General features: G+C 45.1%; 1 protein-coding gene across 2 annotated transcripts; it reads right to left on the minus strand.

Moving 5' to 3' along the window:
- Positions 1-6,773: 6,773 nt before the first annotated feature.
- On the minus strand, positions 6,774-11,005 carry MASP2 (MBL associated serine protease 2). 2 transcript variants are annotated; one of them, XM_074893208.1, is made up of 5 exons: positions 10,979-11,005; positions 10,466-10,685; positions 8,910-9,087; positions 8,534-8,665; positions 6,774-6,952 (listed from the first exon to the last, which is right to left on the minus strand). In XM_074893208.1, exons 1-5 carry the CDS (start codon positions 10,984-10,986, stop codon positions 6,774-6,776), a joined length of 717 nt encoding a protein of 238 aa, XP_074749309.1. In that variant the 5' UTR covers positions 10,987-11,005. The 2 variants fall into 2 exon arrangements, with proteins under 2 accessions (XP_074749309.1, XP_074749310.1); XM_074893209.1 differs by having other exon boundaries at positions 6,774-6,982.
- Between the last annotated feature and the right edge of the window lie 453 nt (positions 11,006-11,458).

Raw genomic sequence — 11,458 nt, forward strand, 5'->3', positions numbered from 1 at the left:
GTGATTGGAAAATGTTGCTGTAAGCATGCACAGACTGGAGTATCTTCCCAAACTGCCTGCTGGGAAGCTGGGTGTTACTAAGAAATAAGTCTGAAATGCAGCATCCAGCAGGAATGACCAAGTATTCCAGTTTTAACTTCCCTGGAGAGATGCAGTAACAAATGAGAGAACATTAAAAATTCTCACTACACTGAGCTTGTGAAATCTTTCATAAAATCATGCTTTTCTTCCAACATAATTACAAGCAAATCTCTAAGCAGCGGCATTCAAAGAGCATCAGCATGAGCTGATACACATAGAAACATAATTCTTTGGGGAGGATCTCAAAGAAAGGACAATTGCTAACAAATTCAGTGTACTGAATACACCTCATAATTACAGTATGCGAGCAACAGAAATTGCTAATGAGAAAAGGCACCTACATGTTTATTCCCTGAGAAATTAAGTCCAATCGGGCTGACAGCCATGTCAAGCAGCACTACCCGATGTCACACGAGAGCGCAGGGTCACCCGGACGTACCGCGCCTGCACTGGTGCGGTGTGACCGTGCGGTGGAGCTTCAGGACTGGGACACGGCAAACCTGAAACCAGAATATTCCCCTTAAGAGCGAATTCCTTCCTTACTGCTAAGGGCTCGAGAAAAAAACACCTTTTCTCTGCCCCTTCTTCTGCACCGTTTCACTCACATGGACACAGACCTACAATTACTAAGAATAAAAGGAGAAACTGTGGCTGACTTCCTGCAATGCTCTCACATCAAAGTTGTGCAGTGACCTGCCTGGAGCCAGGCTACGCTGACAGGACTAGCCCAGTACGTCTGTTGCCCAAACACGTGCCTCGTAACTCTTGACAAGTTGGGAAAATTGTTCCCTAAAACAAAATCATATGCGTGGACCTGAGGTGAACTGTAAGATCAGCTGGAATTGAGACACTAGCCCGTGTCTCAGTTTTTGCAGGCAAAGCCTTTCCACAGAATGGGCCAAATTGATTTTTGGGTGTTTTAACCTGAAAAGAATGAGAGAAGGCAAACAAACTGTCTTTACTTCTTCCCCCACGAGGCTTATGGAAGAACAAACTGATTTTAATACAATGACTCCCTGAACTTGAATGGTCCTTTCTTGAAAAGTTTAAAAAACAAGGCAGGTGGTGAGAGTGATGGCTCATCACTCTGGTAACTGGCAGCTGCCTTTTCTCCAAGCATCCCAAGTGCTACGGAATTCCTGGGAAGGGACCACTGGGTCCATTTTACAGAGAAGCAAACTGAATGCAAAAGATTTAACTGACTCCCCTGACATCACTGATCTGTGATAAGGGCAGAGGTTGTGATGAAATCTAGCAAGTCATCACACATGTGCTTGTTTTAAGTTTTGGTGAATTTCCCAAAAGACAGAAGGTGGTGAAAGAAAAGAAACCACAATAAAACTGAAGGGATGAGACAAAGAAATGAATGAGAGATACAGGGAGATGAAATGGTAAATTAACAAGGCAAAACACAAGTTGAAGAAGATGCAGTAAAAGAACTGGGCCTGTCTCACAAAAGCTGTGATGAAATGCAATAAACCTCACCTTACCTTAAGGACCTCACAGGGGCACAACACTCCTGGGTGTGTCTCCACACTCAAGCTCTCGGTGAATTCCTGTGTGATCTGGAAGCCTCTTCCACCTGGATACTGAGCTGAGGGAGCTGAGAGGGGGATAAGGTGAGCAACAGCCGGGGCTGGCCGTTTCTCCAATTCTTTTAGTACAAACCTGACTCTGACAGTGGGCTAGGAAAAAAAAAAAAAACACAACAAAAATGATGATCATAGTTGTATTAACTCAGTTCAGCCATACTGGGTAAAGGTAGTGGATCTTCTACACTAGTCTATCCCTTTGAGAAAGTTTCAGAGCCACACACCTACCTCCCTATGAAACGAAGCCAGTCTCACACATTTCACCAGGGGCGTTTCTCACTGCTGGGAACGTTGCCCCCCTCCCTCTCTGTTGTGGCAGGACCAGGACAGGAGCGCTCCCCAGTGTTCTTGCCTCACGACTGGTGCAGGGAAGGACACCGGGGAAGCACCACTTGAGACTGTCACAGGGCTGGAGGTCAGAAATAGGTGTGATAGCTGGAAGCTCATCAGAAACATCCCGAGGTGTTAAATTTGCAGCTTATCTGCCCCACCAGAGTGTGTGGAGTGGTAGGCTAGCTATCAGCTCCTCAATTCCAGAAGCCTCTGAATGCAGCTCTTTCTTTTTAATGCCTTTGTTGCCAGACATTTAGAATGTAATTGTATTCTCTGAGCAAAACCAGCTGTGCCTCTTGCCGACACAATTGGAGCCACAAATGCTCCCTGCTGAAGAGAAGCAAGAAGGAACAGCCACAAGTGCCCCGAGGATCTCTGCTTGTTGACAGCATCTGATCACTGTGAAGTGGTGCTTTGATCAGCTGGGAACAAAGGCTTTATGATGTGCTGCAAAAGCTGTATGAGCAATCCTTTAATTGATGAGGAATGCTGGACTGGCTGATAACACCGGCATATTTTTGCACCACTGTGACACTGAATTAATTGTAAAAGGGAAATTGTTTGACTTTGAATTGTATCCTCAAACACACCATGCTAACCTCCACCAACAAAAATGCCATTATCCAGTCATTAATTACAGATTATCACCTAAAATAGACCATACAGTTTAAGGTTGCCATTTTAATGGAGGGGGACCAAGTTGTGAATGAGAAAATGAACATTATTGTCCCTTAACTAACCATGGATTTCATTAGTCAAGATTCTAAGCTCCTTTTACTGCAGAGAATGAAGCTAGCGTCCACCCTATACCTATGCCCTACTTGCTGCTACAGGAAGCATTCAGATACAAGCGTTTACTTGGAAAGGAAAGCAGGAACGGGGAAAAGGATAATCTTTTTGGTTTATGTTTGTGTGGCTCTTAGCACAACTGAAATACCACAACACAAGTAATGATGCACTTGGGTACCAAGTGTTCCTTTTAGCACGGGCTGTAATTTCAGAACAATCTTTCTCTGTCCATCTTCCCAGAAAGTTATGAGCAGCTGCTTTCACTTGACATAAACCCATCCATCACCACAGTGACTGAGCATGTCTGTACATTCTACTCTGAATTCATTGTCCCAGGTTTTCAAACACAGCGGACAAATACACAGAGTAAAACAGTTAATAAGTACCTAGAAAGCTTGTTCTGTTAAAACTGAGTGCTTTCCTAATTTTTAAATCCTCCTTGAAATGCCTCTCTTGGTCCAAAGAAGTGGTGAAAGCTTGACTAATTCACCTGGAGGTTCTGGCTGCCTCTGAGTCCAGCCTAACAGCACACCGCTTTGCACCAGCAGAGATCAGCTGAGCTACAATGGGATCGATCAATCTTTTCCTTTCATGCTATACTTGCAGAGGATTATCAGCAAGTGGGTTTTTTCCTTAATTGTTATTACCTCATTCTTCCCAGCTAAATGCACGTTTCTGTAATTCCACTGATTGTGACTCGAACTACAGGAGTGTTTGATGGCTATGTAAGAACAAAGCGTGTTTTCCAGCACACTCTCCTGAGCTGCTGCAGGTGCTGCTTAAAATACTGCCAGTGACACCGAATTTGCTGCCCCTCCCCAGGCTTTAAGGTCCCACTGTAATGCTTCCTTCCACCTGCTGCAAGCCCAGGTTAAGAAACATCCCAAAACCTCAAACCTACTTGCTATGCAGCTTTAGCAGTATACTGCTCACAGCCATGCAAGTGCAAAAAATCTGCTTCTCTTAAAAACTGAAATTTCCTCATGCTGCTAATATCTGTCTCAGCTCTACAGCCCCTACAGGAGTAGTCTGGAGGCAATTATAGGAAGAGATCGGAATGAAAATATGAAATCCTTGGGTGTGAAAAAAGAATCAGCGTGAAGCCTTACCCTAAGCATAAAAGCCACAATATAATGAGTACTATCTTTACACCCCTAACTCCCTACTGAAATCATTAGGAAGTTAGAATCTCAAATCTTCTGCCAGTTCTGCATCAGAATCCTTTCCTATTACCATTTTTCCCCAGGCATGGGATCTACTGTGTAAAGAAGGGATACTCAGGCTGGTAAGGTTAAATTCTCTCTTGTAAGAACCTCAGAGCTAGAAGGCAGCAACACCTTGGCTTCTGTTTACTATAATGATCATGTCATCTTCCTTCCTCAAGGTATGTTTAAAGGAATGTTCTTAAACTGAAGCTCAGCATAAAAACATGTAAGAGAGAAATGGTGGAGAAAAGACCACCATGTGGTAGCACAAATACACACACACACACACAAATATATGCACGTAGAGACAGAAAAACACTGCATATAACCAAACACTAGTTTCTGAAGGCTGTTTACTTTCTCTAGCAGTAAAAGGGCAAAGGACACACGATGAAATTAAAGGCTGAAAACGACAAATCCGATGCAAAAATGGTATTAAGAAATAGCATATAATTAATCTGTGCAACATACTGTCACATGAAATTTGAGGCAAACTTCATATGCTAGTGCCATAAGTCCAGCTTAAGCTAAGTAGCACAGACAACACGGGATCTATTGCACAGGATTACACTTCGGTATGGGAGTATACTTTAAAAATCACTTACTGAACTGTATCTTCCACTGAAGTGTAAGATGCTGGCCAGTATCAAAGGCAGGAGATCGGGCTCGAGGGATCCTTAGCCCGGATCCATTCTAACAATGCATATTCCAGAAGTGCTCTGAGCTGCCCAGGTGCTGGTTGAGAGGCTCTTCGGGGCAGCGATCACTCTGTGTTCACGTAGCAAAAAACAGCACCATGCCTCTGCACAGAGCTGGGATCCCCATACGCTGTTATAGTACAAATAAGAACAGGGCCCCATTAATACCCCAGTAATTCAAAAAACTGGCCTTCCCCTTCTTTTGAAGGACTACAGAAGGAGAAAGATATAGACTAATAACAGTTCTTCATACTTCATTACATATGTCTCCTTTAAGCTCAGTTTCCTAATTTTGATGTGAGATTTTCATAACAGTTTGGAAAAATGCGAGTCATCACCAATAAACTCTCTTGACTTGTGCTCACATGAGTGGCCAAAACTAGCTGACCCAACAGAAGATACTCTGCTAGTCCAAGGGAATTTGCAGCTTGAAGATGAAAAGGGTTGGACTGGACCTTACTCTTCTCCTAATACGTCCTGGATGTGGCCATGGGGAGTTTCCTTTGTCAGGGCAGTATTTTTTCCACAAGTCTGCAAGCAAGAAAGTCATAAACTAGCCAGCACAAAAAGGATCAAATAATTTTTTAACATCTGCCAGCAGAAATGCTGTGCCTTGACTTCTCAGTCCAAACTTTAGAGCTGTCCAGAGAGTGCTCAATTATGCTTAGGCCATATTTTTATTAGAATCACAGTGAGCTGTTTGCCAGAGGCCTGAACTCTGAAAAATGACCCCCTCAGAACTTGCAAGTCCATTGTCATTGGCTCATTAGACCTCCAATGAAAGGTGGGTCATAAATTGTATCACCGAGCCATGACAAAATTTCAAGCTGCTTTGATCACAATTCACTGTGACCGTGAAACAGCTTCTGAACAAGATTAAATATAGCAGAAGTAAGCCTTGGTAACTGCTTGCACAGCCACTCTACCCTCGGATCAGTTGTCTGCAGCATCTACCTTCTACGGCACTTACTAAGCATCTTCCCAGTAAGTCAAGGCAGTGATGTGACCTCTCATTTTGCAGATGGATGTTCAAAGCTACTATCAGGCAACTTGCCCAAGGTAACAGAGAAGTCTGCAAATGCAGTGACCTGAAATGAGTCAAGTGCCTCATCTAAAAGACTCTCCATTCCCTCCCATGCTCACTTGGAAAAGGGTTCCTCCCCCGTTTACTCCAGGCACTAAAGAATAGAGATGGGGTTGGAGAAACTCAGCCTCATAAATTACAATTAAAAGCAACTCCTGCTAAATTGCAGAAATAAGGAAATGCTAATCAACTAATGCTCCTTAATCGCTCGAGCTTTTTAAACAAAGCTTTGTTTTATCTTCAGCAGTTCACCTACAGCTGCTCAGCTCTGACTTGTTAACCTCTTGCAGTAATCATCATGTTTCCTCCACAGCACTAGGGAGCTCTAGTCACTGACAAGTGCAGAGCATGGCACTTCTCCAACATGTTTTAAGAAGATGGTCCCTGCCCAAAGAGGATACAGTCTAAAAGGACAACAAATGGATATTGATGTGGAGCAGCGAGAGGCATGGTGAGGGACTGAAGAACAGCATCTTTGTGTTGCATCTGCTGCAGGGAGGGCACTGTTGCCTTCCCTTGTACGATGGTAAGACACCAAAGCGATCCTGGTGACATTCATGTTACTTTACCAAACTCCTGGAACCCTGAGGCTTTGCTCACCAGAACACATTTCAGCCATAAGGCTAGGTTGCCAATAGGATATATGACTGGAGTCACAACATTTGGATTAAAAAAATAAAAAATTCAAACCTTTCCAAAGAGTGAATGGGCTCTGAATATAGTTTCAATCTACAAGTCTGGGTGCAGACAAGAGCATATCGAAAAGGAACATCAGGGAACAAATGTGTGGTTCTGGTCTTGTTGCAGTTCAAGAACTATGAAAGGTCAAGCAACAAGAGCTGGACAGGAAATTCAAGAGTCTTCAGGTAGCTGTGATGCTCGGGGGCCTTTCACAATGGCTTCTCTCTTATTGGCTCCTGCCTTACTCACCTTCTTTCTTCCCTAGTAACACATGGGAAATGCAAGAAAATGAATGCCCCAGAGGCTGCCATCAGCTTTCAACAAGGAACAGCCTCTTTATTGTCTGCAGGAGGCAGGTCTGAAAGGCAAGGAACCAAGACATACAAGTCACGGAGCAAGAGAAGCCTGCAGCCCTTGGGCGGACTGCAACAGGCAGGTCAGGAGGGAGGGCAAACCAGCTCTTCCCAGCGCATCTGTCTCCATCTCTGCCTAAGCGAGGAGAAGCTTAATTATTTCATGCTGGAAAATAAAGGAGAAAAAAAGAACCTGTCAATATCAGCCTGCTCAGACAGCAGCCCAAAAGTCAAAGGGGCAGATTTTGCCCTCATCTCATGAAGGCATTCCACAGAGACCTTTCCTATGCAGCCCAGCCCAGCGGCTGGAGCAGCTTCAGCACCTGCATCTGAAGGCCTGGGAAATGTTAACAGGTTCCAGCACACCGGCTGCACCACAGTCATTCCCAAGGCACGTGTCTCTACTCATCAGGGCAGTCCAGCCCTCCAGTGCCACTGATAAGCTCCCTCTCCTAGCGTTACATTCAAGGAGGAGGGCAGAAGTGCACATGTGAATGGGCAACACGAAGCTGCTAGTCTGCTACTTCACAGCTATTCATTTTGCATCTTCACATTAAGACCAGGCACATGCTTTATAGCGTAAGTAAATCCATATACTTGTGATAAAAGCCATCACTTTAGGAAGGGAAGGTTGAATGAAGAGGTCTGTTCCAATACACTGGAGATATGAGGAGTTTGAATCTTGAATTAGACCCAGGCAGCCATGGCTGGAGAGTGTTTGTAATAGGCTGGAGTTGGGAAGCTAAATGCCAAGGCAGCCTTAGCACTGGAAGTTAGATCCAATTCTGTATTTCAGGACTGAGGAGCTCAAAGAAACTATCTTCCCACCTATGGCAATATTTAGTGAGCAGTACGCGTGCTGGTTCTTTCCAGACAGAATTTAGCTCCAGGTGGGCAAAGCTGCACCCTCAAAGGATGAATGTGACACCACATGTAGGCACATGTTTCACTGAAAGTGAATCCTGAGGTGTCAATCACCGCACTAATTCAGACAGACACACCACTGCCTGATGACACACGAGCTTTCCCCAGTGGTGAACTGAGAAGCAGAGCCAGGCAGCAGCCAGCCAGGTAAACCTCACGCTGTATGCCCTCAGGAACAAGAGATCTGTGCCAGGCCTTCTCTCCCATTTAATGAGTGGATCATCGTTTCTAGTGTCAGTGATACGTGAACTGTGCTGCTTCTTGGCCCATATCCTTCCAGGGAGAGTAAGCAAACTATTTCTCCATGAGACTCACAACTCAATTGTTAGTTTTTCCAACACATCTACTAACTCGTGTCCAGAATACTCAGTATCTCAGTACCCAGAGAGCAAGATACACTCAGTTTTGCAAGGCTGGCTGCACTGGCAGCCATGAAGGATGGAAGTGTCTGCAGTGGGAAGTGTTAAGACAAGTTTCCTGCTTCTCCATTCAATCCGTCTAAAGCTGAACACAGGTGGATGCTGCCTAAGGAGTAACCAAAACCAACTGCCAGTGCACTGTGACAACACTGCTGTCCCTAACGGCAGCTATTAGCCCACAGACACTCTACAAACTTAGGGCCTCTGCTCACAGCCCTGACTAATCCCCTGTACCTCCCTCCAGCTGCACCAGGCACATAGGAAACACTGAAAACAACAAAAAACCACAGCTTTCATCCCGATGCTAGTGTCAGGACTGGATTTAAGTGGATGTTGTAGGTAGGGAGGTATCTCCTGATCTAGCAAGAGCTCACCTGTGCACGTCCTCTTGTTTCCATGCAGCGTGTAGCTAATCCGACAGCTGCAATAGTAGCCCCCCACGTAGTTATGACAGTGATGATTGCAGAGGGGTTCACCATCAAACAGCTGTTTGCACTCATCGATATCTAGTGGGTGAAGCACAGAATTAGGCAACCAACACCCTTCAACAACACTTTGTCTTGGTCTGAGCCATCTGGGTTCTGTAAGGTTGGCTTGTTTGCCTTCGGTTGCTGTGTCCTTTTCCATCTGCCTCCGTACAATGAAACCGCCTTCTCCCACCTCACACCAGCAGCCAGACTCCAGCCCAGTGAAGCACCAACCCCACCACAGCCATGTCTCCCCCATCTACAAGAGGGGCTGGTCTCTTACCTTCAGCAGCATAAAAGGCCTCAAATCCTGTGAATGGTTTCTCATTGGAGTAATCAGACCGAAACACTACCATGAGGTTGTTGTCAACGGAGATGTATGTCTTGTTGCCTGGAGCCTCCTCAGTGTCTGTACTATCCTTTCCACACAGCGTAGCCAAGGTCCTCCCACCAGAGCTCAGCTGCAAAATGGGCAGACAAATCTACCAGATGAACACAGAGCTTTGCTTTTCCCAACCTGCTGCCATGGCTTGGACAGCATGTGTTGAACGGTGTGAGAAAGGAGGCTTGGACGCTCTCAAAAGGTGCTTCTGGAGGTCACTCCAGATCCAGGGACAGATAAGAGAAGATTTTCTCTATTTTCTGTGACTTAAGCCCATAATTTTGTCTCCCTTTTTCCTTTCAGAGGCCCACATAAAGCTGTGATGCCAGCCTGGGCTATCAGTGCCATGCTTTTAGAATGCTCTTGTTAACTTGGCACTTTCAGTGACAATCAGATCTTGGTAAAGCCAGAGACAACTGGGATAAAAAGGTTTCATACACTGACAAATTCTAATGTATAGTAAAAGGTCTCTTTAAACTAGTGACTCACTTCCTCTGCGATTCACTTATTACAGTTCCAGCTCTTCATTTATCTTGTGTTTTTAATACAAGAGAAATGTCCTGATACACGGGGTTCATGTTGTACATGGTAGTGATAGAACTGTGTACTACAGATTTACCAGGAATGAGTACCCCGACCGGCCCAAAGAAGAATAACACGGATTTGGGAAGCGGCAGCAACTTGCCATATGAAACCGTGGAAATGAGATCTTCGAAAATAGGAACAAGGCTGCCTGATTTGGTTCCAGCAGATTGAAAAGAACTGCTGATGCCCTGGTTTTACATAGTCTCTGCGTATACAGCTCCCTCTTTAATATCTATCAGGTCCATGCAAACAACAAAACGAGTGTGGAGGTAGCACGGCCTCAAATTGGCGACAGGGGTGCCTAGACTAGAGCACACGCTAGCACATGGAGTGCCAAACCTTTCAGGGACACCGCTCATCACCCAAACACTTCCCCAAGACAGTATCTTTGTTTCTCTTCCTGAGGTTGTTTCTCACATTAGCTAGTAAATGCACCATAACAAGTGTTGCAAGTGCACATTTAGACAAGCTGACAGTATCTTGCTTAGACTACCATTTACACTTTCATGGTCTCCCATTATGCTCTGTGTAAAGCACTACTTGTTAATTTAAAACACACACTGTAACTTCAGCAAAATGAAGCTCAAATGTTATTTTGGGCAAAATTTCAAACCTTTTGCTTCACGAGAGGGGAATACCAGAATTTTCTGAGCACAAACAACTCAAGTTTCAGATGTTCCAACACGACAACTAGTCCTACTTCCTGGTCTCATGGGCCTCAATAAACACATTATTTAGAAATCAGCTGAGCCTGAAGTTTACTAGCAGATTGAATCAAGTGCAAGTTATGTTGGTCCTGCACGTGTCCAGAATCACATATACACAGTTTTTAAGAACTTAGCCTCCTACATGTCACCCTGCCCTACACATACCTTCACATAATCATATTCACACAGGTAGGACAGCTCCAGGTTGAAATGCGTGAAGTATATGCGGACAGAATATCCCTTGGGAACAGTAATATTCCAGATTCTCTCCTTGTGATTTGGGTAGACATTTGGGAAGTTGGGGGACGTGATCCTCCCATACATTTTCTGCAGCACAATGCTGCTGCTTGCTCCACTGTAAAGCGTAGCTAGCAAGACAAACAGCCTGTGTCAAAGGAACAGAGATTAATGGAGAAAGAGTGAGCACCAACTCAGATCATACCCCAAAAGCCACACCACCAAGTTGTCAGTCTCAATACAAAATCAGGTATCTCAGTGCTCGCTGAAACCTTCATGCCCAACACCCTCCTCACTCGATAATGGAACAAATCAGGGGGTATCACTGGAGTCATACTGTAGCAACAGCTAAACAAGATGAGAGTCACAGTCGTGTCTTCTAAGGCCCACACAAAGCCAAGTGGCCAGAGGAGCTGGGGAGGTCCCTGTGACCGCACTCACCTCATCATGTTGCTCTCCTGCCTGAGCCTGCTCTGCTCTGAGCCTTGGGGCAGGAATCTTTTCTGATGTATTTGCATTTGGGGGCGGATGTATTTATTGTGTGTGCTCTGCTGTGTTTGTCTGGATGTTGAACTCTGATGTTTATCGCCCTTCCACCCCCTTCAGCCTGCTGAGTTCTGGGAAGAGCAATTACTAAAAACCAGGCTTGTGTTTAGCGCATGAGGCCTCAGTCCATGACAGGGAAAGGCAGACAGAGATGGAGTGGATGGATTAGGAATGCTGCAGGCTCTTGGAAGGAGCCGTAGTAGCACAGCTCTGCAGGAAGGCAGGCAGTGGGAGGAGGTACAGAGTGGCTCCAGACAGTGTCTGTGTGGGGGAGTGAGGGGAACTGGGCAATGCTCTTTCCCTCTAACCAACTGATGTACAATTACTCTTAACGCAAACAGCATGTTACTGGAAGTAGTTTCTTTCATTGTCAGA

Source organism: Strix uralensis, chromosome 23 (assembly GCF_047716275.1).
Source record: "Strix uralensis isolate ZFMK-TIS-50842 chromosome 23, bStrUra1, whole genome shotgun sequence".
Lineage (NCBI taxonomy): Eukaryota > Metazoa > Chordata > Aves > Strigiformes > Strigidae > Strix > Strix uralensis.

Coding starts and splice junctions, on each gene's coding strand:
- MASP2 (XM_074893208.1), bottom strand. Junction 9,088..10,465: donor GTGAATATGATTATGTGAAG/GTATGTGTAGGG, acceptor CCCATTTTGCAG/CTGAGCTCTGGTGGGAGGAC. Junction 8,666..8,909: donor GGCCTTTTATGCTGCTGAAG/GTAAGAGACCAG, acceptor TTCACCCACTAG/ATATCGATGAGTGCAAACAG.